Below are 14,415 nucleotides of genomic sequence, written 5' to 3'. Positions count from 1 at the left end.
TAGCAGATAAAGATCCAGATACCTTGGGACCATCTTCTTCTTGTCATAGACATCTTGCTTCTTCTATTATCTATTACTGCAACCTATCCATTTTATCAGATCTGTTTCTAGTGAGACTTTGCAAACAGATCTTTTCTTTGAAATGACTCTTGCAGACATACCTCTACTAAGATTGCTGTGGCCTACAGGTCAAAGCTTGTAAACGCGAGCACAGATGCGTATAAAGAACACCAAGGTGCGTCTATATTCCTCGCTTGTTGGCCTAATCCATCTACGTTGCTTTCATGTATAGTGGTTGGTCCATTTTTCTTGTTACATAGAGATCGATGCAGGGAACTGGTAGGGATGCTGTGCTCCTCCTCTCTTTGCTGTCATTTGGATTATATGCAGCGTCTTCTGCCATACCTTATGATTGCTAAAGAACAAACCGAGACTGTGGACGCTTGTAGCTGTATTTTTCCCGCTCATATTCCCTCTTCTACCTCACACTGCTCATCCGAGAATCAGCATGCAGGAAGATGTCACTGCAATATCCAACTATCATCAGGTGAACTGTGTATGAAACATAAAAACACCTCTGTTTTCTGGTTATATTCTCTCTTTTCTGCTTCACATTTGCTCATCCAGAGATTACACACAGGATTCTGTGACTATTCACAACAAAGTATCCGAAAGTTTCATTGAAGGCAAGGAGAACAAAAAGAACAAGAAGCAGCGGTAGCAGCACAAGGAAGACAATGCAACTACAAGCTCTCTAACGAGCCTTGAGCTGCCACAGCCGGTCCTCGACGAACCTATCAGATCGCTCATTCCAGCGGCCGTCATCGAAGTTCTTGGAGTAGCTGTCGGCGTCGTAACCGAAATTGAGCTGCTTGGACCCGTACATGCTCCTGCCTTCCTTCAGCAACCGCTTGAGGAGATCGCGCCAGCTGCGGCTCCGCTCGAGGCCGACGGCGCGGCGGAGGAGGTGGAACCGCGAGTGGCCGCGCTGCAGCGGGAACCACGACGGGGAGGCCATGCAGCGAGCGAGGCGGGACGATGGCTCTGGCGACTCCATCGGGGTAGCCAAGCAGCGCTCGCTTCTCCGGTGGGTTATATAAACGGAGGAAGGCTTCCGTGGGGCAATTCGGATCAGGTATGACGTGGCTTTACAGGGAAATTTGTGTAGGCTTCTCCGTATCTTTTATCGTTATACGAGTGATGGTGTTTGGTGTAGGAGCTAAACAGGCGATCGGCACCGAAGTCTCTAAAAGGTACGCATTCCAAATCACTAACTTTAAATTGATCCACCCACTGCATGATTTGGCGACTTATATACACAATTCGAGTACACCGCAAGCGCCGTTTAGGGCGAACCAACTTTACACGTGTGGGGCAGGGCGGTGGGGGGGTGGGATTAAGAAACGTCCTCGATCCAAAAGAAACCGAGCTGCCCAACAGCAACCAAAACGGGCGCTCGTTGGGTACGTGTCGCGGGACGGCGACGATGCCTTGAGATACGGGTGATGCTGGTGGGAAGGATGCGGATGGAGGAGACAGGAACGGGGTTTTGGGGGGCCGCGCCGAGGACGGTGGTGTGAGCTGGTGAAAGTTGTGGGTTGGGTACAGCGAACCGTGGTGTGCCCGTCGGCGAACATCCCGTCCTCTCTGTTGGGGACCGGAGGCCGTATAGGATGGGGCACGTGCAGCGGACTTTAATCTCGTAGGTGGGGAAATGATGATCGTTTTAATCTCTGACCAAACTTTTATCTTGAAGCTTCCCATCGTCAGTGACGAACATTATCACTGATACAGGATTGATTGACCTTTCTAATTGATTCTTAGCGCATCATGCAGCATTGATTGAATTAATTCTGAGCACATGGTGAATCCTTGGATTCTTTATCATGTGATCGTCCTGCCTCACTTTTACCAAGTAACCAGAAGAACGAAAGATACTATCAAAATAATCTATTGAGATGAAAAGAGATGAGTTGTTAAGAATGCAAAGGATATAGGATGCATAATTGGTTGGATGTAGTATGAATTGTGTATGGTCGATAGTTGGAGTCGACGATTCTTTCAGGGTTATTTTCATTTGAGATCCAAGTTGATCTTTGCGAATAGCTTCATTCAATATTTCCCTTCAACCTTTTTAGTGAAATATGACAAAATAATAATAATAATAATAATCCATGAATGTTGGCCATTTGGGATCCGAGTGGACCATTTGTCACCTAGTGTTTGAATAAGAACACTGGACCCCTTACCATAAATTCAACTCTAGATATAGATAAATATTTTTTTTTTGAAATGATAAATGGATTGTAGTTAACTTTACTGGTTAAGATTTTTTACTGTTTGATAGCAAACAGTAAGGATCAAATCTGATAAATAAATATCGATCCTTTATAATAACCAGGTGTTGCAAGAATGATATATGATTTGGGCAAAATCAGAATGAAATTTTGATTGAATATAATTATCTATTTATGTTGATAAGATTTAATATTTTTATTTACATATGTTCTAACACTGAATAGCAACAGTATAAACAGCTAGCAGTGCTACATGTTTCGGACATAAATTTGTGTCTTCCTATACCCGTATTAAACTAATAATTACTTTAGTACATACGTAGTCTTGGAGCTTCTAATGAAAACAGATTATCTTATTCCTTGTGATATTATCTGTTTAAGAGGAATAAATTAAGCTTGATGCGATGCATACAAATTTGATTAACACATGAAACATAACATTAATATATAAAGAAAAAAATTCAGATTCAGTTGTTTCAATGCCCCTTACTACTTTGTTTCTCGCCTAATAACCCATCAAATCATAGTCAATCAAAAATATCAATTGTATCAATCTCTAATTATAAATTAACCTCTCTAATTAGTTATCCTTAATACTTTGATCATTACATTTTAAAAAGTTATATTGACACCTTTATAATTATAAAAACGAAACATTTAGTCTATCATCTATAAAAGCTGCAATGATTAACTTAGATCATTTAATGATTGGCAGATATATCTCGAGTTTTACGTGAACTGGTGGCATGCATAGCTTATTAGCCTATCATCTATAAAAGCCACGGATAAGGATTATTTATTAGTATTATTATTGTCATTGACTCATTGATTTGATTGATTATATCGCACTATCGAAATGATTAGGACATGAGTTATGAAAATAACATCTGTAATTAGAAATTCAAACCCAAAAGATAAGAATTAGACGACGATTAAAAACTCAGGGAGCTCCCAATATATTTCAGATCAGGAAAATATACTCTAATTTGATTGGGTTCGAGTTGTCATCTCTAATTTCATATGGAGTTGGAAAAATATTTGTTAGTATAAACAACTTTAAGGCGTGGCTTCGGGGGTGACGCGGCTTGGTTCGGATCCGAACGATGGGGAATCTTCCTGGGATGACCCTTGAGACTGCAGAAGATCGACTGCGGTGGTCCGATCGCGGAGGGGTCACCGTTTCCTCCGGGAGGGGGCTCCTCACTTGGGCGTTTAGTGGGAGGCCTTCGTCTTCGCATCTGCACATAGGTCGGGTTGGGAGAGCTTGGCCAGACCCCTCCGACAATCAAGTTAGTGAATAGTCGCAGGGGTTTTTTTTTTCTTGTTCTCACTTTTCCTCAGAGCGCGAGGGTTTTTATAGTGAAGGTTACCATTGCCTGATGTGCCTGCTTGTAGGGAGCATGATCGTACTCCTGATAACGTCTGACATCGACGTTGGCGTGACGTGAAGGACCGAGCCTGAGCGGGATGTTAATGTGCCTCGGTCGACGTTTCGATCCGTATTGACCAGGTGCTGTTAGGTTAACAGAGGTGCGAGGTGTCATTTGAAGCAGCTGACATCAACCCGAATCTTATTGTCATTGTTACCCTCATAAATTAATATTATAAAGTAAATTCATAAAATTCCCCATACGACACGAGCCTAAACAAACCACGTGCAACGCACCTGCAGTCGATGATTTCGTCAACCGCGTTTTCTGTGTGGGTTTCAATCTATAATTCCCCCAGTCTACAGTGATACGCACACTCCGATGATTCGTTTAACGTACTCCCGTCCTCTCGTCTGCGGCGCAGACATCTCAGGCAGAAAAAAGGAGTGAACATATCGACCCTTGTCTTGTTCGCTGGCCTCCTAACGTCTTCACCAGCAATCTTCAAATCCGCCTATCCACTCGACGCGTTCAGACTTTGAACCACGAGGAACACGCGTCACGTTGCTTTACGTCGACGTGCCCGATTCGATGAAAGCGGAGATACAGCAGATCCTGCACAACCCTCGCACGTGGGGCCCGCGGTGTTGGTCCCGACCGCCCTCGCTCACGCGTCGCGCACATACGGGCATGGCTTAGGCAAGCGACGTCGAATCGCGACCGTTCGTTTCAGATCTCGTAGGTCTTTCCGGCGAAGGGTCTTCATATATATATATATATATATATATATATATATATATATATATATAGAGAGAGAGAGAGAGAGAGAGAGGGACTCGCGGGATCCCAATTCCTTCTCTCTATCCGCTCGTCTCCTCGCTTACGCTCGCCTCCTCAATTCGAGCTCAAGGAGAGAGTGAGAGAGAGAGAGAGTCGTGTTAAGTATGTGTCTTTGATCTTGATCTTGTTACCTTGGGTCGTCTTTGATTGTCTGTAGATTTCGTGAAGTCAACGTTCTTCGAACTTTTAGATCTTTTGTTGTTTGATTCATGGTCGGTGTTTGGGTTTGTGGACTTGCTTCTCTGTGTCTTTGGAAACTGGATCGCTCGCGGGCTTTGGAATTTCTGTTGGATGATGATCACTGCGTTATCAGCTGCCAAAATTCGTGTCTTTTCTTAATTTCCGGGTTTCAATTGTTCGGGGGTAATAATACTTGTTGGTTAGTTCGTTTGTTTTCTTCGTCAAAACCCCTTGGTTCTTAGTTCATTTAGACGCCGTGGAGCGGTACCCTGGTTCTCACGGTTGACCCTCGCCCTGTTGGATTTACCTGCAACTTTGGTTCTCTAGGGGTCCTGTACTCCCTTGCAAGATCCTGGGCGCTGATTTTGACGCTGTCGATTGATCGACTTTGTGAGATTAGGTTGCTGGTTTTGTTTGTAGCTTGGGATCGAGTTATTCCTTTTTGTCTACTTATGATGTCTTTAGCCTGACCCTTTGCACTCATACTTCTTCGCAGTAGACATTAAGTTAGCGCAAATCTTTGTGCTTAACTTCACTTGGTGATTAATATACCCCTTCAGTTTACTCTTGTGTGGTTGTATTTCTTTGGCCTTGCATGGATCTGCTGTGGACCTCTAGTTTCTTCTCAGTTTTACTTGATATTACACGCGTTCACCAAATTATTGCTATTTCCGGAAGGTCACCAAATTAGTCTTAGGTTTTTGGTCGATAATTTTGTTTGTCATTTTTTGTCTGGATTCTGATGCCCGAGCTGGATAGGACTTACTCTGCGGAAACTTATACGGTTGGCTCGCTTGGGCCTTCTGTTATAGGTTGAAAAATGCGTCTTTTGTTCTTTTGTGGTGACGAGAATTCCTATTACGTGGTGATACTTTTTCCATAATTGAAGAGTCTAATCTACGAATTTTTATGTTTAATGGTGAGACAGAAGAGATGCAACAGTGACCTGTCAGGTTCTGCACAGTTTTCATGGAATTACTCTAGCTTTATATATAGTCCTTAGTCATTTAACAGCCGGCTACGTAGCATATGTTTCTTTTGTAAGTGTTTTCATTTTAGTTCTGCTGTTTTTACCTAACTGGCGGTTCGTTCTGCAGGTCATTCTAGGTTGGAAGGAATTCTTGTGCATATTAAGGAAGGTGATCTCAGATAACTGCGTTTGCTTATTGTATCTTGTCCATTGTGGTAAGTAACAAGTAACTCATATACAGATTATCTTTGTCATTTCTTCTCTTTTGGAGTGCTACAGATCTGATGATTCATCTTTACGGTACCTACCTGCCCATGTCTGGTGCATCCCATTGGACCATGGTAGTCCAGAAGTAACAGCATTATTTTGCCTGCAGATTTATTTTATCCATCAGTTGCTGTAAGCAACAACTAGGACATGTAGAGATTACCATTGTCATATCTGTTTCTGTTATGTTTCTTGTGGTAAAACTCTGGCAATGCTTTCGGTAAGGAACTTTGACACTGAACAGATCATCTATCCATGCTGCTCTAAGAATATTATGATGATGTAGCAGTCTTTTGTTAAGTGGGACCTTTTTATGGTAGTTATTCAAATTGTCGTCACTACTTTTCTTTTAGCTTTATTTTAATAGCTTAAGGGCCACTGTTGTTGTGAAATATGCTTCCATCGTTCAATCTTCATTAGCTTTTACAATTTTTTTCCTAACAAATTAGCCTAGCAAAATCCATTTAAGTGACAATGTAACACCCTGCTTTAGTACCTGGTCAAAGATGGGAGGAGACTTGAATAGATTTATCAGGGGACTACCATCCCATACATATGCACTGGCCTAGCAAGATCTGATGCACATTTATCTTATTTTGTACTTGAATATAGTTCAGTTAAGTTGACGTCTTTACTGGACCCTAAACTTAAAGATCATGGTGCATCAACAATTAACGCAGCGGAAACAACAAGAATACTATGAAAAAAAAAAAGAAAAAGAAGTGACTATGATATAACAAGCTCTAATATCTCAAATTTTTTGAGTCGACCACATGAATCTTTTTCCATCATTGAACTCTTGAACTCTTAATAATGTAATTTGAAGCTTCTTTTATTGTATCTAATAAATCCTTTTGTCTTTCCTTACACCATCAATCTTGGTAAATGTACATCATCCTTTTGAATATGGCTATATTTTTACTAATTTTATCCTCTTTTGAGGCAATACCTAATTACTTTCATATGAAATAATTTATTTTGTCATCTTATCCTATAACTCAACACAACTAAGTCAACATTTTAATCTCAATTACACTAATTTTTCATGCATATTATTTTTTTATTGCTCAATACTCTGATCCATAAAGACTACCAACCGTATAAAATATTTCTGGAACATGATGGCTGCATGACAAAACCGTTCATGTCCCTTTTTGCTTTAACAACTCAGCTTTTACTCCATGAACAATATCCTTATCTGTCTCTCCTTGTTGAATAATACATCCAAGATACCTAAATTTTTTTTGTGTGCATGGATCTCTTGTTCATGCATCATACTTAAAATTTAAAATTCTACAAATTTGTATTTGTTGGAGCACTATTGTGTCAATTCTTCAGTCTGAAAGAAATTCAGATTAGGCCGTCAGCTACTATTGGTCCCAACTTCTGTATCTTCTCCAGTGAAGCAGTATTCTTCTGACATAAATTCATATGTCAGTGAGCCATGCATGCTGGGATGCTTGCTACTGGCTGCTATAGCAGTTGAGAGTATTATATATTTATCTTTTAGAAAAGAAATCTGATGTAATTAATTTATGCAAACATAACTTCTCTTGAAAAATGAGAGTGTGGAAACCTACTTATTTAATCCTTTAAATGGATCTAACAGAAATTTTGTTTCAAAATTGAGTTTGCTGTATGTTTATGCATTGAAAAATTCTGGTTTGTAACACCCGACTGAATCTGATAAGAAATGTGTCTGTTGTCTTATTTTGCAGTTGATGCTTCTCAAGTTGAATTACATGTAAAGCTCAAATGCCGGCATTCAGAATTAAAAGCAAATCAAACACAGAATATTTAAGATTGCATGATCTTCATACATGTCGCAAATCAGCTAAAACATCAAAAAGCTCACAAACTCAGGTCAAGACGTTTCAACTAGAGACAGAACTGGATACATTTTTCCAAACCCAACAAAATGGTGAGCCATTAGGTGTAATGAACTTTTCAACATATAAAGAAGGAACAGAATCCTAAAGACTGTCATCTTATGTTGTTTAAAATTTATTTTTCCTGTCAAAGAGTATGTCCGAAGTGACTTGATGTGTTTTTAGTCATTCACAAAATTGGTTGGGCTTGTATGGACTTTAAGAAATCAGTAATACCAAAGTATTAGTTCTAATTTTGGGCTCCTCTAACTCATTGTGTACCTGGCATCAAAATTAAATATTGCAAGACAACCTCACTTGCTGATGCTTTAACATTAAGCAAAATCTCTCTTTTGTTCTGGTCATTGTTAATCTCATATTTGTTTCTCACACAGAATAGTAGCATATCATATAATTTATAATTCATGCTACTGAAACGTTAATGCATTGTTTATTTGGATTCTCCTGGTGCTGTATGTTCTGAAGGTATTTCTTTCCCCCATCTTAAAATTAAAGATGGGCAGGGGCCTAACAATAATATGAAATAAGAGTGTCTTTGGAGTGAATAGACGTTCCGGTGCTATTCAGAAACTTATTACTATTTGATACTTATATTTTTTTAAATTTATGAGTTATGACTAAGTTTGCTCAAGGTTGTGTTCTAAATATGAGATAAGTTTTGCAACTGCAGCTTCTTCTAATAAAGAAGTATCTGTATGCAACTCAACACTTGCTGGATTTGATGGACCCTACACTCAGTTGCTGAACGCATCCCCATTTTCACTTGATCCAGTATCAATCAGAAGATCGGTACTAGTTCTCACTTTAATGGCATTTCAACTTACTCTAATATTTGAATTCTCTGTCAATTCAATTTATTTCATTATGTTCTTTCTTGATCCGTGTAAGATCTTTTATCTGAATGAGATTTGGTTTCTAAACACGATATCTTTTTTCCTCCCTGTAAATTCTGAAAATTTTGTTGATGCTCAGGTGTAAGCATAATATTATTGTTTGCTATGCCATAACCAAAATCTCTGACAATAAATTGGCATTTTTCTGTATAACATATAACATCAGGGCAAACCCCTTATCTCTGTCTGTAAGAAAATCTCAAGTAATCCTATACTTTCTCACAAGACTTGATTGGCCTACTGTCACTTGATCCAAGTGTTTAGTCTGAATTGATAATACATTTTTTGGAAAACCAACAGCAAATTGCTTGATTCAATAGTATCAAAGCAGACACCTGATATTCATATATCACTAGTGGATACTGCAAGATGGGAAGTAATTGAGCTTATGTGTGGGATTGGGACTGATCATTTGTAGATTGTAATTATAATTCTATGTACCCTCTAAAAATTTAACGAACATGGGGGCCTGATGAGGAGAGAATTTGTGGGTTTATATTGGTTTATGTTTAGTCTAGAACTCTAGATACACTTGGTACACCAAGGGTTTCAAGCGTTTTAAGGACAAAAAAAAGAAAGATCTTCTTCCTTCCTCTTTTGGTTAAAGTGCTGCTGATGGATTTCAATAGGCTAGCTACCATCACTATAGCCATCTAATATCTTATTTCCATGTCCCCATGAGCATTGCTCGCAATAACACATCATCTTTAATATTGTTATTTTTCTATCATTGTTAAATGATTGGTATTAAATATCATAATCTATTTAATATTGTTAAATGATAGTCACATGTACCTTGCTTAAAATCATAGCTAGAATTTATTCTGAAAATTTTTGGAATCCTGCTCACTATGTTTGCTACGACTCCTTGATCAGAAGATCTTTTTGGACATATTATAGCTTACAATGCGTGTGCTAGTTTTGATTATGGTCAATCTCTCCAAAATCTTGAGAAATTGAGATGTTTCTTTCCGAAAATTTGTATGTGGAGTTTGGTTTTCCATTATGGCCTTGTTGAACTTGTTATTTATGACTGCAGGATATACTATCAGAAACAAATCCATCTAACCTTGAAACAATCTTCTCTCCTGATCTTGAGCACCGTGCATCTCCCCTGAAGTCGGCAAATTACATTGATGAAGGTACTTAGTGTTGGTTTATGACTTTATTCATCTACCATGCATATAATGTTATCTATTCTTCTGTTAGATTAAAACCCCAACATGCCTTAGTCCATTGACCTCATGAAGCAGAAATTCTAAGATTGCTATTGTGGCCACCATATTGACTTTCTTTTCAGTATGTGCTCCAGCCTATGTCTTTGCTATAGTTGTGGTCTATGGACATGTTTAGAAAAGAATGCACATGATCAAATGTCTACAATTTAAACTTCTCTAAAAAGTGTTTGTGTGGTTTACATAATTATGCCAAGCTTGAATCAGCATTACAGCTGTTAATGATTTTGGTGCTATTGTACTGATGTGTTCTCATTCATGAATGTGCAGAAGCACACATGAACTGTCTATGCACATACAATTAGAGGAATGTAACGCCGGTGGCAGGTTTAGCTTAGGATCTCAAGCGTGCAGATATAGTTGAAACTAATACACACACACACACAGCATGGCTTACATGGTATGTGAATATTGGCAAGGGTTGCATGCTGGTGTGCTGGAAAACACTAGCGTTATGCTATTATAGTTTTGGGTTCCATGCTGTAGCGTGGCGATGTGCCATGCCAGTACAGTCGAACATGATCGTCATGTGTAATCCTTGGCTAAAATTGTGTGTTACAATTTACAACTATCATGTTTGAGAAAAATCATGTCATTGATATAAATATATTATTATATTTAAGGGTTTGGGGTAAGGTTTCAAGTTTCGATCTGAGACCTATAGCAATCCCTGACTGAACTGGTAGAAGTCTGGCATATACCAAAGCACCCGCACATGGTACACCGGTGTATTGGTTGGCACATACCAAAGAGAGAGGTAGAGAAGAGGGGTGGAAGAGGAGGAGCATAAGGAATGAGAGGAGGAGAGGGAGAGAAGGAAAGGAGGTGAGGGGCTGTTAATAGCCTGTTGACAATTGTCATCAATAATCTAGATTAAGAAAATAAAAAAATAAAAAATGAATCTATGACCAGATTAGTTGAAATTGCATGTTCCAAATGCAGGTTCCTGGTTGGACAGATAAATATTGATTGGTACCTGTTGGGGTCCAATCGGTTCTTTGAACCTTAATTTTTGAGTAAAGTATTAAGGAATAACAATAATACAATCATAGTGAAATTTTTGTGCAGATTGAATAGTATATACAAGGTAGGCATGTAATACTGATTACAAACCTTGTGGAGTTAGTGGGCACTAACACACCATAAAAGAATGGTAATAAAATATGAAAGTGATCCATCTTTTCCCGTTCGATTTTTTTTTTTCTTTTTTGGGTTCATGTTGTGGTTGCTTGTGTTTTCCTTTCACTGGTGTCGATGACCTTTTTGAAATTTTGAGAGAAACATGTTTTTTCCATTGATAATTACTTTGAAGCAAGTTTCTATTGTAACTGATATAAGATATCATTTCTAGACAGCCTGATGCTCGCTAGACTTTGTTATCTATCACCAGCATATAATAAATTGGAGGGTCTTTTTTCTGTTTCAAATCTCCACTCTTATAAAATCTGATGCATATATATTGTATGTTTTTTTTTGCTTCTTTATATTATGTTCTTATTGTGTTTTTCTTTTCTGTAATCTATCTTGATGGTCAAGTTGATGCATGCTGATCTTTCATTTTTTTGGGTATGTTCTATAAGTTGATTAATGGTCAACTATGGCATATTTTTCCGGTTTTGCAGCAAAATATGAAGGCACCAGATTGCCTCATCTAGTTGCAGATGGTGCTGACAATGCTACCTGTATCTCAAGTGAATATCAAACTTGTGGCTTATCAGAATTCTACATTTCTGATAGCATCCATGAAGGCACCAAATTGCCTCATCTGGTTGCAGATGAAACTGATGATACTACCTGTGTCTCAAGTGAATATCAGACTTGTGGTTTATCGGATTTCATATCTGATTGCATTCATGAAGGCACCAAATTGCCTCATCTGGTTGCAGATGTAATTGATGATGCTACCTGTGTCTCAAGCGAATATCAAACTTGCAGTTTATCAGATTTCTACATTTCTGATAGCATTTCTGCTTTTCCCTTTGACAATAGTGTTGAAGTTACTGATGTTATAACTGCCATTTGCCCTATTAATGAATATATGAACTCTGACATAATGATTGACATGGGGGAGGGATATATGATTCTTCCTTTCCTTGAGAGGACAGTGGAAACTGGAGATGATGATGACTCAGTTCAGGAGACCATGATGAACTTCAACGAAGCTTCTTTGTATTTGGCAGTTCATCCTGAAAATGAAAATAAATGCAACTTTGGCAATTTGGAAGAGATAGAATGCTTTGATCAACTGTTGGTTTTTAATCGATTACCTGATTTACCTCAGGCAGTTTCATCCATTTTATTACCGCAGAAAGCACAAGAAAGGATGCCTGTAACCCTTGTACTTGATTTAGATGGTAAGAGTCTTGCATATGCCTTCCTCTTTCCATATAGTTGGATATCTTCATGCGACAAATGTGTTACTTGATCTATTGAATTGTTGTTGTTACTTGATCTATTGTATTATTGTTATTATTTTGAGATGAAAATAGAGGAAGAAAATCCTCCTGGTCTACTTTAGTGATTCAGTTGTCAAATTAGAGTGTTCAAAAACTTTGCTTTATTTATTTTTCTGTCTTTGCAGAAACTCTTGTCCATTCTACCATGGAACAATGTGATGATGCTGATTTCACCTTTCCAGTTTTCTTTAACATGAAACATCACACAGTATATGTAAGACAGAGACCTTTTCTGCAGATGTTTCTTGACAGCGTAGCTCAGATGTTTGAAATTGTTATATTCACTGCCGCTCAAAGCATATATGCTGGAGAGCTTCTGGACATATTGGATCCAGACAGAAAGATAATCTCAAAGCGTATATATCGTGAATCATGCATCTTCTCTGACGGTACTTATACCAAGGACCTAACCATTTTGGGAGTTGACCTGGCAAAAGTTGTCATAATTGACAATACTCCACAGGTATTTGATCTCCTGTATCCTATGTTTTTTAATGTCAGAATCAAAATATGTGATTTTACAGAAGTCTTAAAAATTATTGTAGGCAGCTAATCAACAAGCCATATTCATTTGTTGCTAATTTGCTTTACTTGTATTCTGTTCTGTTTCTTGTTCTTGTTTATTTGTAGGTTGTTTTCTATTATTATTATTTTCTTGTAGTTCTTCTCTTTGTAATCCTATTGAATTGGAGTTCTTTAGGAAAGATTACTTGCTTTATTTCCTATCCCGACCCAAAAAAAGAACCCAGCATTCCGTACTTCTATGGTAACAACAATATACTACAATGTCCAAGTATTTCAGACTGGCTACAAAGTTTTTCATTCCACCATTTAGCTCTGTATAATGGAATATGACTAGTTAAACGAAGAGTATTTGCTGCTATTATTTGCATATAATTGCACAAAGTGAATAACCGAATGTTCTCCAATTCTTGCCTGGGTGTTGATACTTAGTTGTTGGTCTGCATCATAGGTGAAAGTGGATTAAACCATGTAAAACTGCACTATCATTTGCATATAAAGAGTCATGTTTTTGTTTTTCAATAATGACCAGAAGAATTTTTTATTGTAACAGTAAAATAATTACTTCGAAGCTTTCTATCAATTTTTTCTTTCTTATTTTCAGGTTTTTCGCTTGCAAGTCAACAACGGGATACCGATCGAGAGTTGGTTCGGGGATCCTTTGGACCATGCTTTAGTCCAGTTACTTCCCTTTCTTGAGACCTTGGTCTACGTAGAGGATGTTCGTCCAATTATTGCTAAGAAATTCAGCAATAATGAGTAGCAGCATTCTTTCCATGGGAGATTTTGCCTTGATGACTTCACCTTGCAGACTCTCCTGTAGGCATGCACCTTTCCACTCTCAAACTATAGAAATAACATTTACATGTACAATATGTGTGTCGGATTTAGATTTAGTTTATTGGAGCTGGCTATGTAATTTGGAGAAATGGTTACTAATCACTGTACCTGTGTTTGACGCTCAAGCCAACAGCTTTGATATGTTTGTTTCTCCCTCTTTCGACTTTGTACAGGAATGTCATGATGGAAATAAAATGGTGTTGTTCTCCCCGTTTGTTTAAATGTGCCCGTTTATGTGGTGGAAAATCTTGGATACATCTAGTTTATCTTCGACTCTTGATTGAGAGGTTGTAGGATTGGATCCTGTTTTCATATCAATATTTTTTGCTTTTTGGGGTTGCTAAATCTAAAAGATTTTGGGGTTGGATCTCAATGTGCCAATTGGAAGACCAATTTCTTCCAATAATGCCTGCAATCCAGAGTAGATAGGTTATTGTGTTAGACTCTAAGACCATCGAACTGGTACTGGTACTGGTACTCTTAAATAGGCAAGGGGAGAGAGAGAGAGAGAGAGGGACGCGATCAAGTGGTTGAGTGGATCTCAAAGCGAGATGGAAGCCATCTCATATGTGCGCGGATCTCAAAGAGAGATGAAAGGCAGTGAAGCGAGATGGAGCGCACGACCAAATATCGCGATGGAGGTCCGATATATGCGC

At 38.5% G+C, this 14,415-nt stretch overlaps 1 protein-coding gene across 2 annotated transcripts; it reads left to right on the top strand.

Moving 5' to 3' along the window:
- Positions 1-347: 347 nt before the first annotated feature.
- LOC103996140 (uncharacterized) lies at positions 348-13,969 on the top strand. 2 transcript variants are annotated; one of them, XM_018830347.2, is made up of 10 exons: positions 348-547; positions 641-1,135; positions 1,217-1,253; positions 5,785-5,872; positions 7,643-7,845; positions 8,484-8,602; positions 9,746-9,848; positions 11,564-12,295; positions 12,523-12,860; positions 13,524-13,969. In XM_018830347.2, exons 5-10 carry the CDS (start codon positions 7,680-7,682, stop codon positions 13,680-13,682), a joined length of 1,617 nt encoding a protein of 538 aa, XP_018685892.2. In that variant the 5' UTR covers positions 348-547; positions 641-1,135; positions 1,217-1,253; positions 5,785-5,872; positions 7,643-7,679; the 3' UTR covers positions 13,683-13,969. The 2 variants fall into 2 exon arrangements, with proteins under 2 accessions (XP_018685892.2, XP_009415258.2); XM_009416983.2 differs by lacking the exons at positions 348-547; positions 641-1,135; positions 1,217-1,253 and adding an exon at positions 4,482-4,609.
- Positions 13,970-14,415: the final 446 nt, after the last annotated feature.

The sequence above is a fragment of the Musa acuminata genome, chromosome BXJ3-8 (genome assembly GCF_036884655.1).
Source record: "Musa acuminata AAA Group cultivar baxijiao chromosome BXJ3-8, Cavendish_Baxijiao_AAA, whole genome shotgun sequence".
NCBI classification, from domain to species: Eukaryota; Viridiplantae; Streptophyta; class Magnoliopsida; order Zingiberales; family Musaceae; genus Musa; species Musa acuminata.
This window is presented reverse-complemented; position numbering and strand designations above follow the sequence as displayed.